Source organism: Camellia sinensis, chromosome 12 (assembly GCF_055761805.1).
Source record: "Camellia sinensis isolate YWXY chromosome 12, ASM5576180v1, whole genome shotgun sequence".
Lineage (NCBI taxonomy): Eukaryota > Viridiplantae > Streptophyta > Magnoliopsida > Ericales > Theaceae > Camellia > Camellia sinensis.
The window spans coordinates 149,440,812-149,467,025 of NC_138972.1; the positions used below are offsets into that span (position 1 = coordinate 149,440,812).

At 37.6% G+C, this 26,214-nt stretch overlaps 1 protein-coding gene and 1 pseudogene across 4 annotated transcripts in view; both read right to left on the minus strand.

Annotated features, from left to right (window-relative positions):
* Positions 1-7,597: 7,597 nt before the first annotated feature.
* On the minus strand, positions 7,598-11,088 carry LOC114306795 (putative plastid-lipid-associated protein 4, chloroplastic). 3 transcript variants are annotated; one of them, XM_028252094.2, is made up of 6 exons: positions 10,551-11,088; positions 9,649-9,762; positions 9,266-9,364; positions 8,762-8,836; positions 8,372-8,439; positions 7,598-7,893 (listed from the first exon to the last, which is right to left on the minus strand). In XM_028252094.2, exons 1-6 carry the CDS (start codon positions 10,947-10,949, stop codon positions 7,821-7,823), a joined length of 828 nt encoding a protein of 275 aa, XP_028107895.1. In that variant the 5' UTR covers positions 10,950-11,088; the 3' UTR covers positions 7,598-7,820. The 3 variants fall into 3 exon arrangements, with proteins under 3 accessions (XP_028107895.1, XP_028107897.1, XP_028107896.1); XM_028252096.2 differs by lacking the exon at positions 9,649-9,762; XM_028252095.2 differs by lacking the exon at positions 9,266-9,364.
* Positions 11,089-13,055: 1,967 nt separating this feature from the next.
* LOC145804108 (protein RETICULATA-RELATED 1, chloroplastic-like) overlaps positions 13,056-26,214 on the minus strand; it is a 48,518-nt pseudogene continuing 35,359 nt past the window's right edge. Inside the window, exon 4 of the transcript XR_014345713.1 lies at positions 13,056-13,340. The product of XR_014345713.1 is annotated as a protein RETICULATA-RELATED 1, chloroplastic-like (transcript). The remainder of the gene's footprint in view (positions 13,341-26,214) is intronic.

The following is a 26,214-nucleotide window of genomic DNA, read 5'->3' on the forward strand; positions in this document are numbered from 1 at the left end:
AAAACCCTCGTTTACTTGAATCAATTCGAATCTTGATAGTTAGTAATTGCTAGTTTTATTTTTATCCAAACAGAAATTCCCTAACCTAATTTAATTCTACCTAAGTTACATGTATTTAACTTCAAGCCCTCATATATTTTTTTTATTCCAAAATAGTACTTATATCTTGTACCTTGGTATGCCATCAATCTTGCCATATATATATATATATATGTGTGTGTGTGTGTGTATATACACCTTGAGGGATGTGCCTAGTACCAAAATTAATAAAAACTTTGTCCCATCACACTCCCCCAAGGCTAGCCCTCCTAGGAAAGGGAGAGAACAGCCAATTTTCTAAGACCATGATTATGAAATCCTAGAGAAATACAACCTAGTGACCTACCTAGGATGCAAAATCCAAGAATTAGTTTTATTACAACTAGATGTGGCCTAAACCAATGGAGCAAGCCTCCTAAGCCCCTTCTATTCCTTTAGAATTCAATCAAACCCTAACCCTTCCATCCAATTCCAACTAAAGGGCTTTTATGTCCTTTTACCCCAATTTGCCTATATATACCACACCCTCCCTAGCTTGCAAACATACACACAACACACTCACTCACACATATTTTGGTTAGAGAGAGGGAGGAGAGCAAGGAAGAGAAATCTAGAGAAGAAGAAGGAGGAAGAAAAGAGAGTTTCTTGTGCAAAGCTTGGAGGGTAAGCCACCAACACAACCCTCTCTTCATTTTCTTTTCTAATGCATGTTTTTGAAGATTCTAAATAAAGTTTCAGATCTATTATTATCAAGTTCCTATGTTAAAAATACTAAGATTTGAGTATTGTTTCCATCTCGCATGTATTTTACCCATTTTGGCACAAAACCATCTTCTTTTGTACACGTCTCTCAACTTTTCAAGGGTACTCTTTCAAACAAATTTTCTGAGTTAAACATGTGATAGTTAGCTTATTTTCCTCACAAAAGAAATGAAATTTTCCCATGTTGGAACCCTCTTTTTATAAATTTCCTTGTTTTGGGCATTCTACCTTAAAACCTGTTTTTTTCAGTCAACTTTCAAAAATTCCAGAAAAATGTACAAAAATATTCTGAACCTCTATTTTATGTCAAAACCTTCCTTAAGGAGTTAGCTTTCAACTAAAATTGGTTTCATCGAAAAAAATTGAGTGGTTTGCAAGAAAATCAAGTTCTCGTAACAGTCGACAGATTCTGGAGCAGTGCTGGACTATTTTCTAAATAACTTAAAATCGGGAAAAGCAATCCCATTTCCGAAAAATGTTCTAGAAACTAGATCAAATTCTCTACGAACCATAGGAAAACTGAGTCTGGTGGATGAACCTAAGTAGTCCTTCCATATTAACCTTCATGTGATGTTAAATCTGGAAATTTGTTATGTTTGGATGTTTATACCCTTGTATTCATGAAAATGTTTAATGGCTTATTATCATATCTTGGCATGATGTTGTATGGGTATGTTATGTTATTTATCTTCTTATCTTGAGGAGGCATGCTTATGTGGATTTTATTTTATCGTTTAGTTGGACTAACCTTGACTTAAAACACTTAATTCAACGGGAAACCTAATTGGGTGGGTATTGCATTTTCGAACACTTGAGTAATGAAAAGATGAGAAAATGTGATATATGGTTTGTTGGGATGCGTTCCCTATTCGAGGTTAAATCTTGCGCAAGTGGTTTTCGGGACCCTTAAACGGAGCGGTTGTATTCGGACCCTAGGTGGTTTGGTGTAAGGAGGGATTCGGGCAAGGCCCTATTTTTACCGTCTCTTTTGAGGCCCTGCGGTTGGCGCTACGCGGTATATAACTGTTGGTAGGCATCCGAGGTTAGTTCTGCAACAAAGCAGCAAAAGAGGGGGTATACCGAATAATCCGCGTCCGATTCTTGTGGTCGGGAGGACGGAATCTCTTTGGGGGATTTCTAGTTACTAACATCTGAATCAACTCTTAATGTATTTATTTGTTTATTGGAGTATCATGCTTTACTACTTGGTGCTATAAATGTGATTGTGTATTGGACTGGGAAAAAAGGGTGGGGTGTGTGTGTGTTTACTGGGCATTCAAAGCTCACGGCGTATCATGCCAGGTGACGAAGTGAAACTTGTAGCGGAAGACGACGAGCCGGAAACCTTTGAAGACTTTTGGCTATCTTAGGAATACTAGAAATTTCCTTTTTGTTATTTTGTAAGACTCATATGAAGTTTAAAACTTTCTTTTGGGATGTAATGTAATGGAACAATCTTTTTAATCAAGTATATTGCGGTTATTATGTAATTATATTCTATGTATGAACCTTAGCATTGCTTATGAGACCTTGTGTCAATGCCTTGTAAGATCTGTCAAAAAGGTAGTGCGCTGCCTAAGAAAGCCGGACTTAGAAGGGAAGCTATTTGACTCCTCCGGTGATCTAGGATCTTACTTGGTTATTGACCATAGGACTCACTAGTGACTTTCCCTTGACTGCAATCTATAGTGTAGAATCGGGGCGTCACAGCATACATTAATGCACCAACTGCATTTGCATATGGAACCTGTGCCATATGTTTCCGTTCTTCTTCTGTGCATGGAGACATCAAAGCACTAAGCTTGAAATGAGGGGCTAATGGTGTACTCACAGCTTTTGTTTTTTCATTTATGCCAAATCTGTCTAACATCTTTTTCAGATACTGGGTTTGTGTCAGACAAACTGTGCCCTTCTTTCTGTCTTTTTTGATCTCCATGCCAAGAATTTTCTTTGCTTCGCCAAGATCCTTCATTTCAAACTCTCTTGCCAACTGTGCCTTGAGTTTATCAATCTCTATCTTGTTCTTAGATGCAATCAGCATATCATTTACATATAAGAGCAAATAGATGAAGGAACCATCAGAAAAGCTTAAAGAAATATACACAATGATCATACTGGCTTCTTGTGTATTTCTTTTTCGTCATGAACCGATCAAATCGCTTGTACCACTGTCTTGGGGATTGCTTCAACCCGTACAACGATTTGTTCAGCTTACATACCCAATTCTCTTTTCCAGCAACTTTGAAACCATCTGGCTGGGACATGTATATCTCATCTTCAAGATCTCTATGTAAGAAGGTAGTTTTGACACCGAGTTGGGCGAGCTCGAGATCAAACTGTGCAACCAAAGCTAGCAAGATACGAATAGACATGTGCTTCACAACAGGTGAGAATACCTCATTGTAGTCTATTCCTTCCTTCTGAGCATAGCCTTTAGCTACCAATCTAGCTTTGAATCTGATGTTGTCTCTGCCTGAGATGCCTTCTTTCTTGGTGTAAACCCACTTACACCCAATTGCTTTCTTGCCTTTTGGAAGTTGCACCAACTCCCAAGTCTAGTTCTTATGAAGTGACCCGATCTCTTTATCCGCAGCCTCCTTCCATTTGACACTTTCTGCATTCTGCATGGCTTCTTTGAAAGTGTAAGGAACATTGTCTTTAATGATTGGAAGTGCATAAGCCACCATATCAGTCATCTAACTGGGTTGCTTAATAACTTTTTTTTCTTTTTTGATTGCAATGGGTTCTGATTGTTGTGGGGCCTCTGGATCTTCATTCTCATTTGAACTCTCTTCAGGATCTTCTTCAGAGTTATCAACTAAAATTTCTTCAGTATTGTTGCTTGTGCGAACAGTCTTCGCTGGAGTCTCAAACTCCACCTGCACTGATTTCTTCAATGCTTTATCATTTTCTTGAGGATTTAGTTGCTTCAACATTGTAGACTCATCAAAGGGAGCATCTCTTCTAGTAACAACTTTCTTTGATTTAGGGCACCAGAGTCTATATCCCTTGACACCGTCACTGAAGCCCAAGAAGATAGCTTTCTTGGCTCTAGGATCCAACTTAGATTCTGTAACATGAAAATAGGCTGGACATCCAAAGATGCGTAGCTGATTATAACCAGTAGCTGGCGCTCCTGACCATACCTCCATGGGAGTCTTGCCATCTAGTGTTGCAGCAGGTAGTCTATTGACAAGATGACGAGCATAGTTCAGTGCCTCTCCCCAAAATGCCTTGCTCAATCCTGAATGTGACAGCATACACCAGACTTTCTCCACCAAAGTGCGGTTCATGCGTTCTGTAACTCATTTTGCTGTGGCGTTCCACTAACTGTGAAATGTCTTACTATCCCTTCATTCCGGCAAACCTCAAAGAAGGGATCTGATATGTATTCGCCGCCATTGTCAGATCTGAGCTTCTTGATCTTCCTGCTTGTCTGGGTCTCAATTATTTTCTTCCATGTAAGAAAGATGTCTAATACTTCATCTTTATGTTTCATTGTGCAAACCCATACTCTTCTTGAGAAATCATCAATGAACGACACAAAGTAATGTTTACCTCCTAAAGAAGCATTCTTGGAAGGTTCCCAAACATCTGTGTAAACGTAGCCCAAAATCCCTTTGGTACGATGAATGACAGTACCAAACTTGATTCTTGTTTGCTTGCCCAGTACGCAACGCTCGCAGAACTCAAGCTTCTCTGTTTTGGCGCCTTTCAACAAGCCTTGCTTTACTAATCCTTGTAAAGCCTTTTCTCCAGTATGCCCTAAGCGCATGTGCCAAAGTCTGGAAGTGTCTGATGCATCATCCTCTGAGCTGGTGGAGACAGCCACTCTTCTTGTGACTGTAGAGCCATCTAGGAAATATAAATTTCCCTTTCGAGTACCCTTCATTGCAACAAATGCTCCTCGAACAACTTTGAGGACTCCACCTTCCACAGTTACTCTGTAACCTTTGGAATCTAAAACTCCCACTGAAATGAGATTCTTCGTCAAATCTGATACATACCGAACATCTTCAAGAATTCTGATTATTCCATCATGCATCTTCAGTCAAATTGTTCCAATCCCTTTTGTTCTGCAAGCTTGGTCGTTGCCCATCAACACAACTCCTTCATCGAACTCTCGAAAGCTCGAGAACCACTGCTTGTTAGGACACATGTGGTAGGAACATCCGGAATCTAGAATCCATTCATCAGAATGGCCAAATGATGAAACTGTAAAGGCTGATCCGTCACCATTATCTCCATCTCGTTCAACGTTCACCTTTTCCTCTTTCTTGTCTTTATTGGGACAATTTTTTACCCAATGCCCCTTCTAGCGACAAACAGCACACTCGTCTTTTGCAAGACGTCTTCTATCTGATGATCTCCCTCTGGATTTTGAGCGAGACTTTCCCCGTCCTGTAAATCTTCTGTTATTCATCATGCCTCTAACTGTCAATGCCTCTGATGCTGAGTCCTTGTTTGCAGACTTATCTTTCCTTTTGAACTCATTATTTACCGAGGCGTTTGAAACATCGACATACTTGATCTTTTCTTTACCATACAGTAAAGTGGTGGTGAGATGATCATATGTGTCAGGTAAGAAATTCAACAATAACAGTGCTTTATCTTCATCATCAATTTGAACATCCAAGTTTTTCAAATCAGCAATAATTTTGTTGAAATTGTTCAGTTGTTCGTTCATCGAAATACCTTTCTTGTAGTCAAAACGAAACAACCTCTTCTTCAAGTAGAGGCGATTCTCAATGCTCTTTGTCATGAATTTGTCTTCCAACGCCTTCTAAAGCTCCTTTGCAGTATCATATTCTGTGAAGGCATACTTCTCCTCTTTTGCAAGGCAAAGTCGGATGGAACTGCAGGCCAAGAGATTCACTTTCTTCCATTCTATCTCGTCCAAGTCATCTGGTTTGTCTCCCAAAGTGAAGTGCAGGTTTATCTAGACAAGCATATCTTTAACTTCACATCTCCACATGCCAAAGTTGCTGCTACCATCAAACTTCTCTACCTCGAACTTAGCGTGGGACACGGGGCTCCAACGCCTAGAGTTGCTTGTAACCGCAGGGATGCTTGTAGACTCGGCTGATCTCGTCTCTGTAGATTCTGTCATTGAGACTGCTCAATAATCTCCACCATAAACAATAATGGACGCTTGAAATGCCCGGAACACGACAAATTCTAAGCTCCTGAAAACTTCACTGAAAATTCGGGTCCGAATCTAAAAAAAGGGAATCCGTGGTTGTGTCCGGAATGGTTAATTTAGCTAGGAAATCACTTTTTCCACCTTTCTAGGGACCCTAATGAAATTTCTCCAAATCTAGGGGCCAAATTGCAATTTCTCAAAAAATCTAGGGACCTTACTGCAATTTACAAAAGTTTCAAGGGCTAAATTGCAATTTCAGCAAGATTAGGGGTTGAAATGTAATTTACCAAACTTTCAGGGGCCTCCCTACAATTTCAAAAAGTTTGGCGGACTGGGATTGATGATGTGGCAGATTCGCTGATGTGGCGATAACGTGGCAGTTGAGCTGGCGGTGACGTGTCTCGACACGTGGCAGTGTTGGTGGGACGATGATGTGGCAGGTGTGTTGATATGTCAATAACGTGGCAGTTGAGCTAGCAGTGACATGTCTCGACACTGCCAGTGCTGGGTGGAACGATGACGTGACAGGTGTGCTGATGTGTCAATGACGTGATAGTTGAGTTGGCAGTGAGATATCTCGACACGTAGATCAGACATGGCAGTGACTAGGCTAACACTTGGCGTTGATGTAGTGTGACGTGTCGACAATGTGGCAACTTCCAAAAATAAATTGGAAATTTGTTTGAGAAGGGTTTTGAACCCTTGACCTCAAGGCTTCAAACCAAATGCTCTAACCACTCTGCTAAGTATGAACTTGTGTTATTTTAGTGGACAAGTGAATACTTAAAGCCTTTAGGATAGGTTGACTTCTTCAACCTTTGCTTCTACGCCGGACTGAACTTTCCGGCAAGTCTTCGGTAGAACTTCAGCAAGCACGTGAAGTGTCCTCATGAGTTGGTCTTTCTGAGTCTGAACTCCTCTCATCAAGGCGGTCGTCGTGGTATGCTAAACAACTTAATTTTGACAACTTTAAAATTTTCAGTTTACAGAAAAACACTAATGTTTTTCGCACAACAATACTCTGATACCAATTTGTTGTGCCTAGGAAGCAGAAAACAATCACACAAGCAAGAACACACAAAGATTTACGTGGTTCAGCAAATCGCCTACATCACGGGCAGCGGATTTCATTATATTTGAAACAAGAATTACACTCTATAATTCTCTCTTTTTGCTCTGTATTCTCTCGTCAACTCACCACACTGACCCCCTCCCATTCACTAACCATTTATAGATGAAATGGAAGCCACCGACAACATTTATGGCAACTACCAAATATTTATGGCAGCCACCCTACGATGAGTAGCTTGGCTGAAAATGTCTACCTTCTTCAATTTTTTCTTCAATCAGCAGCCATCGTTAAAAATCTGAGCTAATCTTCAACAAGGACACCAGCAACTCTTAATGCCAATGACTACACATCTTTGTCAATAATTTTTTTATTCTTTTATTTTCTTTTATAATTATTGATTCTCATCTCTTTTGTAATTATTATTAAAATTATAATTACAGTTAGCAAAGGCAGACTACAGATATTTTTTAAACATTATCGTTGATATAAATATATATTAAGTCCATCCCACTTTTACATAATACACATTTTTAACACACTTTTTTATTCATTCCATTGACAAGTTATTTACATGCAGCAAGTGAAAAAATAAATAAATATGTATTTTATTTTAAAGGATGAATTTCCAGTTAAGGGAACACTCAGTCACAGGAATCTCGAGCCAGTATTGTTGGGAGTGCATTAGAAGGAAAAAACTTTTACAGGAATAGAAGGTACCGTGCGAATTTTGGAGAGATAGGATCCCACCTCAAGAGGTGGTAATAAATATTAGTGTGGAATCTAAGAATGGACACACCACCATTATTAAAGAGGAACTCTATAGAATGGATCCACCATTCTCAATATGAACAAGTTTCCTTGATTACCCCTCGATATTCTGCAAAAAAAGAAAAAAAAAGAAGATACATAAATGATCAATATGAGTGAAATGGGTTTTTCTAATTTCATGAATTAACAGAGAAAAAGGGAACACTTTATTTATTTATCTTTAACAAACAAAACAGAGCAATTTATTTTTTTTTATTATTTTAAATCAATGCCTCACATAGTTCAGAAGAAGGATTAAGTTAAACAGTCCTGTTGTCTTTATGAGTAACAGAAGGTAAAAATGATATGTAATTAGATTTATGGGGCATTATGATACAATATTAGAGAGGTTCAAGTCATACCCATGACCGCAAAAAATAAGTTGCACATATTGTTGATTAGACTAATCCGGTTTAATGTAAAAGAAACTAAAAATTCCCTACACTCACTTTTCGAACTCTCTTAAGGTTGGTGTTGAAGCAGCAACTATGTGAACTAAATTTGGGATGTCGTGAGGAATCAGACAAAAAGCAGTTGAAAGAACTCACCGTAACTCCTCATCCAAGTATGTGATTTCCAGTTGACCATGCCCGCTTCCACGCGACTTTATAGGTATCTGTGAGGCATTACAAATTAGTTTGGAGATAGAGAAAGCTAAATACATAGAAATTTTACAAAATGAGACAGAGATGTCAGATAACAACTGTTGGAAGTAAGGTCAGTTACAAAAAGCTTTGCAACATTCCAAGCTATATGCAACCTATTCAAGCAAACTGCACAAATTATAGTTATGGTATATATGTTTTATCATGAGTCAAATCATAACTTTGCAACCTATTGAAAGAAAATCGAATGATTTAAATTTAGAATCGGTAGCATCATAATTAAGCACAGCCTATGACAGAAGAACGTCACAATAAAAAGAAAATTTCACCTACCAGACTGCCAATTTTGAAACTGTCGAACTTAACAGCTACCCTCCTTGCATTTAGAGGTACTAGATTAGCCGTCGCCTGCAAAAATATTGACAGATCGACCTTAAACTACATGAAAAATCTTAGGAACATCACAAAGTTTTCTAATGAAAGAGCAGAAATTGGAATGGAATGAATCTTCAAGATAGGCGGTAAATATCTGTTGCCAAAATTGTAGACTATGAGATTAACCTCAAATAGCATAGCATAGGACGTCTGTGGGCAGTATCATAGATAAAGAGTTATGTCCACAGAGGTGATGTATCAGGAAGGCCAAATGTTTGTGTTCATATTCCCATTGGGCAAACTTTTCAACCCTTTCAACAAGGAACCTTGGTATTAACACTTTTGGCAATGTCCGGAACACAAAATTACTATATCAATTTCGATACTGAATATAGAATTAGTACAGAATACTGACTATGGACTTAGTATCCAAGTTATCTGGATTTAATCTAGAAGAAGAACCTGATTGAAGAATGGCCAAGTTTCCAAATTTTGAGCCCTCAAAGTATCAGCATTAATTGCCTGGTAGATTTTACCGTTTGGTCTCAGCAGTTTCGGTCTCTGCTACAATTATCCATGGTTAAAATTATGAAATAATAATATTCAACGAGAAAACAAAAGAAGTAAACAGAAATAGCCATTTCCAGCTACTCACATTCAAAATATACAAGTGTACTTGTACAAGCATGGTATATCATAATAACAAGGCGAGTGCTACTCGATTATTGTTGTTGTTGTTGAAAGGTGACGGGATTTGGACATGGTGTATGCTCCTTAGTAGCTCCCATACACACATGATGGGGGTTGGAAAACAATCGGAAGATGTGTGTTTCCGAAAAAAATACCTGAGTCTGCAGAATTGATTTAGATGTTGTATATAGAAGCTCCCATTTTCCATTCAGAAGGTTAGACTTAAGGGGCTCCTTTACTTTATTTACGGCTTCAAGTTTTCGTGCAATCTGAACAAGCCAAAAAAAAAAAAAAAACCCAAAAGACATCTGGAATATTAAAGATTATGGGATTTTGATTGTATGATGCTCCTTCTAAAACTTGTTCACCATAGGACACAGGCCAGTTTCATGGATGAGCAATTACAAGCACCACACACATAAATAGAAAACAGCAACCAATAATTTTATAGTAAACTTAGTTCATAAAAAGGTTGTAGAAAATATAGTATGCAGACTTTATTAAACCTGAAAAGACACACATAGAATAAATTACCTAATTTGATAATCCTCAGAACAATTCCCAAACCACTAACAAAAACATATTAAACCTGAAAAGACACACATATAATAAATTACCTAATTTGATAATCCTCAGAACAATTCCCAAACCACTAACAAAAACATTACCTAATTTTACTCCAATCTGTATCTACTTCAAAGCAATTGAATCTTTTCCAGTGTTTCTAGAATTCCAACAGGTTAATTACATAGAAACCCTTTAATTATCACTAAATATCACTTCAAAACAATACATTTAAACCCTAACCACTATTTTTAAAAGAATAAATACATAAATAGAAAAGGTACAAATGTTTCCCTGAAAATGATACAATTTTATAGTCAAGAATCCAAATGTACCAGTTTGTAAAGTGATATTGATAATTGGGGAAATGCTAGTGTAATTAACCCATTCCAATTTATTCAATTAACTTAATAATCCACAAAACCATCAAACCCCAAATTAACTATCAAATAAAAATTAAATTAAACACACAAAACAAAATCTATCAACGCACCTCATCGATGCGCTCTTGGTCTTCAGGGGAGGCATCAGCACCACGGTCGAGAGGAGCAATGGCATCAAGAAGCTCCTCCTTGAGGCTCTCGCTGTCTTTGGTTTTGGTCAAAAAGGAAGTGAAAAAAGAAACCCTAGTTCTCCATTTCTGGTAACCTGAAGATTCCAAAGGATTGAATTTGTTGGTGGTGTTGGTGGTGGTGTTGAAGTTGGGTATTGAAGATTGGATGTGAATAAAGTTAGGGTTGTTGGGTGTTTTGGGGGATGATGAGAGAAGTGGTTTGAGAGTGGTTGTAGTAGTAATGGGTGAAGTGTGATAATTGAAGGGGTTTGTTGAAGATAGAAGAGTAGTTTGCAGAGTAGCAGATGATGATGAAGAAGTAGTAGTAAAAGCAGCCATTGGATGGTTGGTTGGTTGATTTCAAAAGTTAGTTTTTAGTTTTTTTGGTCCTTTTTGTTTTTGATCTTAGAAAAATGGATAGAGTTTGGGTTCTTCTTCCCTTTCCTCTCTCTGCTGCAGTTACTTCCCGCCAATAACTGCTAAAAATCTGCCAGGTAGACTGTAAGAAAAATTGATAGAGCCAACAGGATGGGTCAATACGTATCAAAATATTATGGTTTCGTTTGGTTTGTATTTCTGAAAAAATTTTAGGAAATTTTCTCTATAAATAAGTTTTTAAAAGTATTTAAACCAAATAAATTTTTTCAAAAAAATTTCTCAAAACTTGTAAATCAAACAAGTTTTCCAAACAAATCTCTTTCTCACACACATCAAATCAATCACTTTTTTCAAAACTCACTCTCAAAATAATTTTCTAAAATATCTTTTGAAAAAAACTAAACCAAATAATTTTTCGTACTTTTTATCTCTAAAACACATCTCTCAAACACAAACCAAACATACTTAGGTCTCGTTTGGGAACAGGCTAATTTAGTAACTTTTTGGCTATTTGGCTAAAATATGAACTAAAAAAAACTAGTATGTTTGGGATGACTTTTTAGTTTTTTACGAAAAGATGTACAAAAAGTAGAGAGAAAAGAGAATCTTTGACTTTTTGATATGGGTTGTTGGGTTTTTGACTAATTTAGTAACTTTTTGACTTTTTGGCTAAAATAGAAGGTTCCCAAACGAAGCCTTATTTTTAAATATTTTTATATTATACACGATAAAAATATATATATATATTTATATTATAATTCATTTAGTATTAGAAGATAAAAGACTATTAATACACTTTTTATAATATTAGTTAGGGAATGAAATATTTGTAGAACAATTTTCATAATTTTTCTTCAATTATTCCTAATGTAAAAATCTAGCAAAGTTTTATAAATTCTTTAAAATATCATGTAAATATCTTATTTACATCAATTCGATAAAATCAAATTGTAATATATAGTCTGTTTCGATTCTTCAATCAACAAAATCAAAAAATTTAATTCATTGTTAAATTTTCCTTCGACTCTAATTGAAACCATTTACACTCCTATTCCCATATGACATTCATTTGCAAGGATTCAAAAAACTATTACACCCAAAAAAATAAATGTACAACTCATTTGGTATGAACATTTTTCTAAATTTTGTCGCATTTTTTTATTTTTTAAAATGTTCGTCACAATTAGTAAGTTTGATAATTGTCTATGTAACAAAACTGTTCAGCTGTATTTAAAATTTTATAAACATGGATAATTTGTATTCATCTTTTTCATTTACAAACTATAGAGACATTTGTGCATGCATCACCAATTATCAAAGAACTTTTTTCGGTGTCTCCTTGAAAATTATTGAATAGATTCGTAGGCAAACATGAAACCGGATTAGAGTACGCCCCTCTGCAACAATACTTGTCCGAATTGAATATACTCCGGCAAGCTAAGGCCTTCCCATAACTACAGTTCCCTCCTTTATTCTTCACTGGTGTGATTGCCACACCAGTGGCAAATCGAACCCGTCAACAAGGCTAACATCATACTCGTCAAGCCCTCCTCCAGTGGTAAAACTGTCAATAGGATGAAACCATTAGTGCTGAAGAAGTATATAGGGGATTGTGGTCTGGAGGCAGAGTCTAACCGTCCCAAGTAGCAGTACATTATAAGAGCATGAAGCAAGTTATTTCGTTTAACATCTCACAAAAGATCCCAGATATTAAATGTCAAGACAACTAATCGATGTCCGAGAAAATTATGTTGTTAGTTCATCATCAAGCCCTAGCTACACAAATTGTGATGACTTTAACTTCAAACGCGTATGTCGCTATATCAGGGCAATAAATAAATTTAATCTAGAGAGAAAAAAAAGAAAAAGAGTTTATCAAAAAATTGACAAATCTTCTCTTATATTATCCTCATTTCAGTTAATCATCCTTTTTCTTTGTGGCAGACCTCTTCCATGGGATCACGGTATATTTTGTCCTCTCGGCTGCTTCAGTGTATTGTGGCGTGTCTTTTGTTGCATAATCAGGCTGCAAAATTGAACAGTTTGATAGTGACTACATGGACTGCCCTATGCTGAACTTGTGGTTAATTTTCTCCGGACAACTCTTTTTCTCCGAGCCTTGGGAGGTGATGCCTCCCCTTCATCAGCAACAGAGTCGCCTTGCCCTTGTTTGATTCCGAGAAGCCAGAAACAATGGCATTCTTTGATATGAACCAATTTGAAGTAAGCTGACTAGCAGGCTCAGACGGTCTGTTATAAGCCTTTAAGATAGCATCTGACTGAGCTAATGGATCCACCCCCACCCCAAGCCAAGCCAGCCTCGATGTCTCTCCTAACTGAACATTCACAATCCTACAGGCATTTGGAAAACAATATCGTTACAAAGTAACTCAATATAGAAAGGATAGAAAAATGGAACTTAGACTCCTAATGATGCTTAATAACAGCTCAAAGAGTAAGAGTCAGCCATGTTACATGACCCGGATACGGGTGTCGGGTGTGCCTAGAGATCGGATCTATCAAACCTCAAATTTAAGGATGGCAGACTGGGCAAGAAAGGGGTGATAGGTTTATATTTTGAATATATTTTGTCAAATAAAATGGTATCACATGTTAACGTACAATGTCAAAAAGCCATTTTACTCATTTCAAAGCAATTATATAACAATATATATATATATATATATATATATATAATGGTAGGATTAAATATAAATATATAAGTCGGGTAAATTTTTACAAATATCTTTAATTTTTCTTACTAAAGCTATATCTTATTGGTTAAAATATTTTTGTCCTATGGGTGTGGTCTTACTATATAGAGGTCCTATTATTTTGCTAAGGTTAGGAATATACATTCGTGCATAATTTAAAATGCCTAAAAATGATTGAAGTTGTTTTGTATCTTCTAATTTATCTGGGTAATCTAAAATTTTCTTAACTATGTGATGTTATAGCCTGATTTTTCCATCTCCTAACTCTATTCCTAAAAATTCTATATGAGGTTTATTTAATACCGTTTTTCTCTTACTAATTATTATTCCATTGTTTATAAATTTTTCTAATACTATATATAAATGATCTATGTGACTATTTTTATTTGGACTAAATCTAGGGCTGTTCAAAAATCTATTCAAACCGGTAATCCGGACCGAACCAAACCGAATCGTACAGTTTGGTTCGTTCTGTTAAGAACTGGTTCGGTTTTGGTTTAAGAAATATGAGAACCGTAAAAACGGTTCGGTTAATCGATTTTATGAAAAAACCACGGTTTGAACCGAACCGAATCGAATTTTAAAAGATATATATATAATATCAAGTTTTATTTTTATTAATTCGTTTTTTGTAATTTTAATGATATTAGGATGATATAGATATGTAATGTTGAGTAATGCCTTAATATTATTAGTTTTTATCATGAGTTAAATGTAATTAGTTTGAGTAATTATTTTGCTAATATTTACAATTTATTCTTGTAAATAGAAATTTTTTGGAACCATGAACCAAACCGAAACCGAAACCGAAACCAAATCGTTTTTTCGGTTTGGTTTTGGTCCGGTTTTACAAGTGTAATGGTCTGGTCTGGTCCTTAAAATCACAGAACCGTTAAGATCGGTTCGGTTCTTGGATTTTCTCATAACCGAACCAATCCAGACCATGTGCACCCCTAGCTAAATACTTGTATGTCATCTATATATACCAATATAAAACTATATTTATTAAATATACTATCCATCTTAGGCTGAAATATGAAAGGTACATTTTTTAGTTCAAAAGGCATGACTAGCCATTCATAATGTTCTTGTGGGCAACAAAAGGCTGTCCAAGGTATGCTTTCCTTTTCCATTTTGATTTGCCAAAACCCTGACTTGCAATCAAATTTGCTAATATTTTTGCTGTCTGTATTCTATTTATAAGCTGATCTTTATCTGGTATATTGTATTTATCATATTCTGTATTGTCATTTAATTTTTTATAATTTATAACCATTCTAGCTTTCCCTCTTTTTATCTTTACATGATTTTTAACCATAAATGCGGCATTCCTATGTGGGCTACTACTAGGTCGAATTACTCCTAAATCTAATAACTCCTTAATCTGTGTTCTAAATTCTTCTATATCTGTTGGAGTATGATCTATTTGTGTTGATGTAATCCTATAATCTTTATTTTTTATATCTAAACTAGCTAAAACTTTATTTCTTTCCCAGTATTTCGTGGGTTGTTCTCCTAAAATTTATGTTGTTTCAGCTAATTTTATTATTTCATATAAATCATTTTATGTTCTTCTGTATACTGGTTTTCTCTTTAGCTTTCCTATTTTTGCGAAAATTAATTTTAAATTAATTTGTTGAAAGTCTTTTGGGTTCCAATAGTTACCTTTTTCTTCGAATTCAAAATCTTCTATGTCTTTTAATTCAAAATCTTCTATGTCTAAATTTTCTAAAGAAGTATTTGCTATCTCTTCATTTGGTATATACTTTTGGGCTAGCTCAAGAAAAATGTTTCTACTAGGAAATAAAAAACTAGCGGGAATTGAATCTACTCTGAATTCAGCCATGGCTCTAGAAAGCCACGGTACGAGAAATCTTCCCCCTCCCGAACAAAGCGTCCGTTCAGGGTCCCCTGAATAGGTTTGTGCACTAACTCGTAGTGCTTCCCAGCTTGTTTAGCTCTGGCTCTTCCAGCCATCTCTTTTCCCGGCTTGTTTATGCGGCACTTCGGTCAATGTTGCAACGCTCTTCCGACCACTTCGCCCCAATTCCATTCCAGGCATGTGTTGAAGCTTGTTCATGAGGTAGACAGATTGTGCACAAAAGTATAGCCCCTCATCAACAGCTAGTATATTCTGTACAACCCGAGCCTCAACTAGGGTGAATCCTGACAGAAATACATCCTCCGCGCCATGCTCAATCTCCAAAACTGGTATAGAAACCTCTGGCGATGGATGTATTGAAGAATTTCCAAAAACAATTGCCACCCCCTTCCCGTGGGGGTACTTCAGCATCTGGTGTAAGGAGGAAGAGACAGCCTTCACTTGGTGCAGCCACGGCCGCCCAAGGAGTAGATTGAAGGTGGCTGGAACGTCTAAGACATGGAACTCAATGTCTTGTTTCCCCAGGGCCAACTTGAGTCTTAATCTGTACGGTCCCCATCACCTCCCAGCTAGTATTATCATAGGCCCGTATCACCTGGGCTGTAGGCACAAAATCTGCGGGCTTCAACCAGATAGCATACGTCGTTCTTGACGGACATACGTTAATTGCAGATCCTGTGTCAACTAGGACCACCGGTATCCATTTCTCCTTGTACTCCACAGAGATATAGAGCGGCTTGTTATGATCAGAACCCTCAGGTGGTAGTTATTTGAAAGTGAAAGTCAAGGTTGGGGAAGCTCCTCCCAGGAAAACCAGCTCTACTAACTGCTTAGGAGTTGTATCAATTGAAAGCTTGGCCTTATCCATGGCTGTAAGGACGGTTTGTCTGTGAACCCTAGAGGCCATAAGCAGTCCCCAGATGGAGATGTCTGCTTGAATATTCTTTAGTTATTTCAGTACAGCCTCCTCCTCTAGCAGTTTTTCTCTCTGTCTCTCTGCTTCTTTGTCTTTCCCAGACGCCTCCAGTTGGTCCAAGTGTGGGGCCTTGAATTACCGCCCACTTCGGGTCATATGGTCGACCTCCTCAATTTACTAGGTGTCATTTGATTGGCTCTGCCCCCAGTCCTCGTCAGTGTGGGCAAGACATAAGTCATCGTCTTCCCACTACATTCCATCGGCAACTGACAAATAGCTGTTCGGTTCCGTTGTAGCTGTTCTTGTGCTCACAGCACATTCTGTCTCCGCAGGGGCCTTGGCTTTTCTACCCCTGTCTTCATCCTCGATTCTCTTTTGTTCAAAACACCTCAGCGTATTTTCCTGCTCTGTGCCCGCTGTACACAAACTGCCCAAGTCCCGAGCAAAATTCTTCGCACCGGTGCTCTCCGGCGATTCCTCATGATTCTCGGCCATTCCGGCCACTGCAGATGTTCCCGTCTCTGACTGACCTTGTTCTGATTGAGGTACCTCAACAACATTTGGTTCATCATTGAGCCACCTTGTGGCATCTATTGCTCCGTTCGCATCATACCAACCAAGCTGCACATTCCCCAAGTCCTGCTCATCAAAGAATTGTAGGTTGCTGATATCCTCCTCAAGTTTGGCTAGATTATCGAGCCCTTGACTCGGGCCGTCCTCCCGGACCACATCAATCTCTGTCCTAGTTGACAACTCTACCCTCGGCTTAGCTTGATCTGTTGACACAATATAACCGCACGGGTTGTATGCTTCCTCAGTAAAGCTCCCAGATCCCTCAGGCTCTGAATCAACATTCCCATTATCCTCTAAGATAACCCTGGCTTCGTCTTCGACGTTCACCACCACTGACTTGGGCTGGGTTAGGGAGGTGCTTATCATGCACAAGTCCGTACTTTCTGGGATGAACACCTTAGGCTTGGGTAGGTGGGAGGGTGTGATGTATATGCTTGGGTCATATGGAATGGCCGCGGTTTGGATCAGGTTGATATACTTGGGTGGTGGTGCTTGGTTATGTGGTGGGAGTGGGTTGGTGGTGACATTTGGCTGGTCAGGAGGTGAAATCACCTTATTGTCAATGAGATCTTGAATCTCATGACGTAGTCTGTAGCAGAAGTCGGTGTCGTGACCATGCTGCTAGAAGTTTGTCTGGTAATGACTAAGGTTCCAAGGGCTTCAAATGCCCTTTCCTAATTAGGACCCCCAAGGCTTTGGAAAAAGGCATGTACAGTGGAGTGAAGGTCCTCTAGCCCCGGGGTGGATATTTGGCTGATTGTGAGCTGGTTCCGGACGCATCGGTGAAGGGTGTAGCTGTTTTGGGCGTGGTGGTGACCATGCCGACATTTGAAGTTCTAGCAGCTACAGCACTACTCGTGCCTGCATTTAAACTACGGGTAAATGCCCTCTTGGGCTATTTCTTGTCCTGGTCGATCAGACCCTGCTTGCGTCTTCAATCTGTACCCCGATCTCGGGTAAGTTCGCAAAGGTGGGAAGGGGTAAGACGACCATTTTTTGCATTAGCTTGGGTTGGAGGTTGCGTACAACCATCCTTATCTGATCCTTCTTGAGCGGCCGAGTTGTCATCATGGAGGCTTTAGCCCTCCATCGAGTGACAAAGTCAGAAAAGCCTTCATTCGGGTCTTGCCTGGTCGCCTCGAGATCACGAGTCGTGACCTTGATCTGGGTGTTGTATGAATATTGGGTGACGAAGGCCTCGGCCATCTCCTCTCAACTCCTCTTTACTAAGTCCTCCAGTTTGGCATACCATATGGCCACAATACCCGACAGGGTTCGACCGAAGAGTGAAAGCTTTTGCAATCTAGAGAGGCCCATTGGCCGTACGATATCCGAGAACAACCACAGATGTACCATAGGATCTTCAGAACCGTCAAAACGGTCTATATGTGGCATCTTAAACCGGTCCGGCAATGTCACTGCTAAATCAGTGTAACCATCCTCTATGTCCGAGATCGAGTTGACTATCTGGGCCCGCTTGAACAGCTTTTCAAGCTTACTCACTTTCAATGCTGTTGGATCTACCTCAAATTCAAACGGTGTATCCACTGGATTAGCCAGTGCTTTAGACAGCTGAGGTAGGATTGGGGGTGGGACTGGCCTCATTGGCATGCCCGTATTCTCTTGGACGTTTGCAATTTCCCCGAGTGTTGGAACTTTAGGTGGGGGTGAGGGTGGATGCGAAGCAGATGCTCCGGCTTGTTATGGTTACTGCTGTTATTGAAGTCTAGCAATCAATTCTGCCTGTTAAGCCACAACCTCTGCCTGACGGGCGGTGACCTCCGCCTAGCAGGCAGCATCCCGTTGCATGGCTTGCATGGTCTCTTGGAGCTGACGTATCATGTCCTCCATACCGCTGCATGGCTTGCATGGTCTCTTGTGTAAATGAATCTAAAAAGTATATAAAAAAATAAAAAATTTCAAACAAAGTTTACCAAAAATAAAAATAATTTTTTTTTTTTTATCCTTTTCAAACTTTATGTAATTTTTTTTTTTAATTTTTTAACTTTCTCCGTCTATCTACTCGAGTAGACATCAAAAGTATAGAGATTTTAAATTTCAGTAAAGAATAAAAAAATAACAAAAAAAATTATTTTAAAAGTCAATCCTAAACACCAACTAATTGTAAATATCAACATTTCTCATAGGCAGTGTTTGTTGACTTTTATGATTTATTTTTTTGTTAAGGAAAAAAAAAAAACAAACATGATTGTATCTTTTTTTTTGGTTAAAAAAATTTAAAATATATTTAAATAAATAAATTACAAATTCACACCGTGGAGTTCAAAAAGCAAAATCAAACTCATATAAAATTTTCAATTTTGTAAAAATAAACTAGCGTTTGTTCATGTTAGCGTTTGTAACAATAAATAATCATAATTAGTGATATTTTATTCTGTAACTATAAACAAATGTAATTACTGTGAGCAAGGTGAGAAACAAGAACAAAAATATATTCTCAGAGTAGTTGAATTTTTTAATAAAAGTAAATAGTCCATGGATCTACTATTCTCCAACACCAAAAAAAAAAAAAAAAAATCTTAAAATTGAAAGCAATTACAGTTTTTCTTAAACCTTGGTAAAAAAAAGACCAAAATACTTTAGGCACCACGGCAACAGATCTGGAGTCTACTCATCCCCAACTCGATCAATCTTCCTCCTCTTCGTAGGCCGATCGTTGTCGTCTGCACCCGCCGGCCTCCGCCGCTTTCTTGAAGTTTCGGGCGCCTGGATCAATGGGTCTGATGGGTCTGCAACCCAAGGAGGCGGGACGACCCGCTCGTCAATGAAGTTTTCCATGATTCAACTCTATCTGTAAATTCTTTCTGTGTGTGTGTGTGTCTGTGATTGCAGTTGCAGAGATGAAAATGGTGATCCATGTATTTATAGTCTTTGTGATTACGATGTATTAAAAACCGTATTTCAATTTGGAAAGCATAATCAAATCATAATGAGGTCTTCGTGTACCGTAAGAGAAATTTCTTCCACATTGTAAAGATAATAGTCAGGGCCAAAATCTTTTTCAACTCTAGCTCATTTACTTCTTCTTGGTTGGATTTGAAAATTTTCTTTTTTTTCAAAAACTTGAGAAGGAGTAGAAGAACTAGGCATAGATAAAATATTTTTAGAAATTATTTGACCCCCACTATTTCTAGATTTGAAAGGAAATTTATTTTCATGAAAAATAGTATCACCTGATTCAAAGATAATATTATTTTTCATATCAAAAAAATCTATAAGCTGTACTATGCAACGCATATCCAAAAAAAGTACATGTGGTAGCTCGTTCACCCAATTTAGGTCGTTTAGGATTTGCAAACCTCACAAAAACTAAGCAACCCCAAACCCTCAAATAACCTAGATTTGGTTTATGCCCCCGCCACAACTCATAAAGTACAATTTTAGTCTTTTTGTGTGACACTCTATTTATCACATGGCAAGCTGTCAAAATAGTCTCTGTAAGGCCTCGATGTCCCACATTGGGAATGGATGGAGAGTTCCTAGACTATAAAAGTAAAAATTGGACCCTTATATAGCATCGAAGCCTTTTCCCGGGTGGTGAGATCCCTATTAGAACTCCCCAGTTAAGCGTGCTTAAGCTGGAGTAATTCTGGGATGGGTGACCCACTGGGAAGAACAAATCCGTGCGGGTGTGACCCAAAGCGGACAATATCGATGATATGTGAAGGGTTGGGGCGTTACAAATGGTATCAGCGCCGACTCTCTGGAGTACCGAGTGTGGGCCACTGGCGTCTCTCGGTGTATGTGGGCGGGCTTGCGAGCTGGCAGGCTACTGCACGGGGACGTGCAGCCCTAAGGGGGGGAGGTGATTGTAAGGCCCCGGTGTCCCACATCGGGAATGGAGGGGGAGTTCCTGGACTATAAAAGTAAAACTTGGACCCTTATATAGGCTTCGTTTGGGAAGTTGCTATTTTAGTAGGCTATTTTAGTTTTTGGCTATTTTAGTAGGCTAAAATTTTTGTGTTTGGGAAGATGATTGGATTTTTTTTTGGTTGGATGTGATGTTTGTGAGAGAAAAAGTGAAATGATTATGGGTTTGATGTGATATTTTGTCTTATTAGCTATTTTAACCTATTTTGTCTTTTTGTGAATTTTAGCCTAAATTAGGCTATTTTTTTTCTTCCCAAACACCCCCATAGCATCGAGGCCTTTTCCTGGGTGGTGAGATCCCTATTAGAACTCCTCAGTTAAGCGTGCTTAGGCTGGAGTAATTTTGGGATGGGTGACCCACTGGGAAGAACAAATCCGTGCGGGCGTGGCCCAAAGCGGACAATATCGATGATATGTGAAGGGTTGGGCGTTACAACCTCGCCCCAAAGATTTGAGGGAGCACCTGAATCAATAAGCATAACATTCATCAAGTCAATTAACGTTCTATTTTTTCTTTCAGCTACGCCATTAGATGAAGGTGAATATGGTGGAGTAGTCTCATGAATAATTCCCAAAGACTGAACAAAAGAGTTAAATCCAAGAGATTCATACTCTCGGCCTCTATCACTTCTAATTCTTTTAATCTTTTGACCGAATTGATTTTCCACTTTAAGAAGGAATTCTTTAAATTTCTCAAAAACATCACTTTTATTTTTTTATAAATATACATTTGTGTATTCTGAAAAATCATCAATAAACGTGATAAAATATCGGTTACCACCGCGAGTTAAAATTCCTTCAAACTCACACAAATCAGTATGAAATAATTCTAGCAATTTGGTATTTTTTTCAACCCTTTTATGAGGCCTCTTGGTAATTTTTTGTTTACTGCAAACTTCACATTTCTCAAAATTTTTTGTCACTTTAGGAATTAATTCTAAACTACTCATGATTCCCACATATTTACTATTTATATGACACAAGCGAGCATGCCATAAATTAATAGAAGACAACATGTAAACCGAATTGGTAGATGGTTTATTAATCTCAACATTCAATTTGAACATCCCATCACAAGCATAACCCTTACCCACAAAAATACCCTTCTTGGTAATCACATATTGATCAGATTCCATAGTTTGCTTAAAACCAGCCTTATTCAACAAATAACTTGACATCAAATTCTTCTTCATGGACAGTGTATAAAGCACATCTTTTAAAGTAAGCACACGTCCAGAGGTGAACTTAAGGTCAACCTCACCCCTCCCAAGTATCTTGGTTTGACTAGAGTCACCAAGCATAATAGTTTTCTCATCATCAAATGGAGTATACACCTTGAACCAAGCTTGATCATAACAAACATGTCTATTGGCACCAGAATCTGCCCACCAACCGTCCACATAATTAACCATGAAAATGTCTATAATCATAGCCACAAATGGCTCCTCGATAATGTTAGCCTTTGGGACAGGTGCGCGTTTTTGGAATTTGCAAGTTCGAGCAATATGCCCACTTTTGCCACAGACAAAGCATGTAAAATTTTATGGAGGTGATGGACCTTGGTTCTTATCTGGATTAATCCATTTATTGTGAGGTTTACCATAATTCTTCATATTCTTTTTATAAGGTTTCAAATAAGCATTCTTGGAATTGTGACCTTTGGGTAAGTTATTATTTGCTGAAACAAAGTTTACCTTCGTGGTAGAATTGCCATTATTAATGCATCTTGGCCTCTAGCCTCCTCTTCTACTTGGATGCGAGTGATCAACGCCTCTAAGGAAGTCTTCTTTTGTTTGTGGCACATGCTCTTTTGGAATTCTTTCCAGGATGACGGTAACTTGTCAACAAGTCCTGCAACTACCAAGTTGTCACCAATCTTGATGCCTTCAGATCTTACTTCTGCAACTATCATTTGGAAATCTTGTGCTTGCTCCACAACGGATTTTCCATCTACCATTTGGAAGCGGAAAAAGCGGCTAGCTGCATACTTTTTTGCTCCTGCCTCGTCAGTATCATACTTAGTCTGTAAAGCTTTCCAAATTTTCTTTGCGGAAGTGTAAATGGTGTCATAGTAATCATAAAATTAATCAGCAAGGCAATTTAAGAGATAAAAGTGACATTTATACTTATCTGTATTATAGGAAGTCACTTTTGCTTTATGTGCCTCGTAGTTTTCATCATTCATCTCCTCAGTTGGGATTTTGTTCGGATTCTTTTCGGTAAGAACATATGCAACTTTCAAAAGGCTAAGGTAAAAAAGAACTTTTCCTTTCCACCTCTTAAAATGAACTTCTTTGAACTTGAAAGGCTTGTTGAGATCTCCAATTCCATCATTGGTTTTTTCTGGTACTTGTTCCATGTTTGATCTCCTTAAAATTGTTGGTGAAAATACCAGAAACTATTATATTTTATTAATAAGTGATGCAAAGAAAATGAGATACAAATAGATCAAGCTGAGGCAAGGATATCTCGTTTTCTTTAAGGAGATCAAGCCTACTACAGTAGGAAGAATCCAAATACCGATGCAGTAGTAACAAAACTATGACTTGTCCCCTCTAAGATACAACAGCCCGACCACTTGTCGTATGGTTCAGGCCAACTCTGCACAAGATGGTGAACCCAAAGCTCCACCAACTCTTCAATATTGTTTATTTAGTGGAGATGATGTGTTTTGTGCACTTGTACAGATTTGGCAGGTAACACACAAATTCAATCAAAAAGTGTGCGAAAGCAGATTCTCCGAGCGAGAAGCTAAAAATCTGAGCTAGCTAGATCATTGCACGTGCGGTCCACCTCTGCTCGAGCGGCCTACCTAGGGATGATTGCATGAAATTTTCAGTCTATTCTGCTGAGAATAAAAGGAAGAAAATTAGGCTAACCTAGGGTTCGAAATTTATTCTGGAGAAAAGGGAGACTAGGGTTTTAAAAGAAGTGATTTCTTGTAAAGCTTAAAGGAGACTTCCATGGAGGCTTCTTCTTCATCCTCTTTCCACTCCTCCATGAGTGGCTAGGTTATTTTTTTCTAGGGTTTTGATGAAGCCCTAGCTATGTAATTAGGTTTTTCTTTTTTATTTTTAATTATGTAAAGGTTTGAACAATTGTATAATATTTTAGAAGTTTCATATATATATATATATATATATTTAATTATTTCTTCAAGTATTCGACTTTCTGTGATTGTTGAATGTTTTCCATACAATAATTTTCTATTCTTTCACATTCAAGGTATAAGATGAACCATACAACGAGGGATGAGTCATGTCGCTATCCTAGTTTAGAGTGAACGACTCGTACTACTTGAGATGGTTTGTGCCCGTACATTGAACGTGATGATTTTCTTGTTAAATGCTTTGAACTTGTAGTTGCGAAACATTATTCCGTTCGAACCGTAACATAATTGATTTCAATTTGAAACTCTATTTACGTAACTAGTGGTGAACTCATTGCCCTAGGTTTTTTCCCAAATCAGTAAATTCATCTTTAGTTATAATTGCTAGTTTATTCACTTTATTTAATTTAATTATTATTAGTTTATGAATCCCTCAATCTTTTTATCAAAATTAATTTAAGAATTTGGCATTTGAATTTAGTTTAATTTCACGATTGTCCCTGTGGATCGATACTTGGACTTGCCATTATTCTAAAAGAATTTAGTGTAGTTTAGTGTTTAATTTTGGTGTGTTTAACGACCTATCAAATTTTGGCGCCGTTCCTGGGGACTTCTGGTGAAGTTAATTAATTTAAAGTTACATTCTTATTTTTATTTTTAGTTTAGAATTTTATGCTTTCATGTTGCTAAGTGTGCAGAGTATTTGCAATTAGGGGTGCAACTCGAGTGGGTTCGGTTGGGTTGGGAGGTTGTCCAAGCCCAGCCCAGCCCAAGTTGTGCCGAGACTTGCCCAAATTTGCCCAAGCCCGAATTGTAACCCGAGGTTGTCTGCCCAAGCCCGACTTGAGTTAAGCATGAATTGCCCGAGTTGCCCGAATTGTAAATGAATTTCAATTTTTTTTTTTTTTGCCGCTACATTATTAAATTATTAAAATTTGATTCTATTTACAATTTTTTTTTTATAGAAAATCATTAATACCATCAAAACAGCATAATTGATTTCAATTTGAAACCCTATTTACATAACTAGTGGTGAACTAATTGCCCTAAGTTTTTTCCCAAATCAATAAATTCATCTTTAGTTATAATTGCTAGTTTATTTACTTTGTTTAATTTAATTATTATTAGTTTATGAATTCCTCAATCTTTTTATCAAAATTAACTTAAGAATTTAACATTTAAATTAGTTTAATTTCACGATTATCTCTGTGGATCGATACCTGGACTTGCCATTATTTTAAAAGAATTTGGTGTAGTTTAGTGTTTAATTTTGGTGTGTGTAACGACCCATCCAATTTTGGCGCCGTTGCCGGGGATTTCTGACGAAGTTAATTAATTTAAAGTTACATTCTTATTTTAATTTTTAGTTTAGGATTTTATGCTTTCGTGTTGCTAAGTGTGCGGAGTATTTGCAATTAGGGGTGCAACTCGGAAAGGATCGGTCGGGTTGGGAGGTTGTCCAAGCCTATCCCAAGTTGTGTTGAGACTTGCCCAAACTCGCCCAAGCCCGAATTGCAACCCGAGGTTGTCTGCCCAAGCCTGACTCGAGTTGAATCTGAATTGCCCGAATTGTAAATGAATTTTAGTTTTTTTTTTTTTTTTTTTGTAGCTACATTATTAAATTATTAAAATTTGACTCTATTTACAAATATTTTTTTAATTTTTTTTTATAGAAAATCATTAATATTATCAAAACAACATAATTGATTTCAATTTGAAACCTTATTTACGTAACTAGTGTTGAACTCATTGCCCTAGGTTTTTTTCCAAATCAGTAAATTCATCTTTAGTTATAATTGCTAGTTTATTCACTTTGTTTAATTTAATTATTATTAGTTTATGAATCCCTCAATCTTTTTATTAAAATTAATTTAAGAATTTAACATTTAAATTAGTTTAATTTCACGATTGTCCCTGTGGATCGATATCTGGACTTGCCATTATTCTAAAAGAATTAGGTGTAGTGTGTAATGACCCATCAAATTTTGGCGCCGTTGCCGGGGACTTCTGGTAAAGTTAATTAATTTAAAGTTACATTCTTATTTTAATTTTTAGTTTAGGATTTTATGCTGTCGTGTTGCTAAAAGTGTGCAGAGTATTTGCAATTAGGGGTGCAACTCGGGCGGGTTCGGACGGGTTGG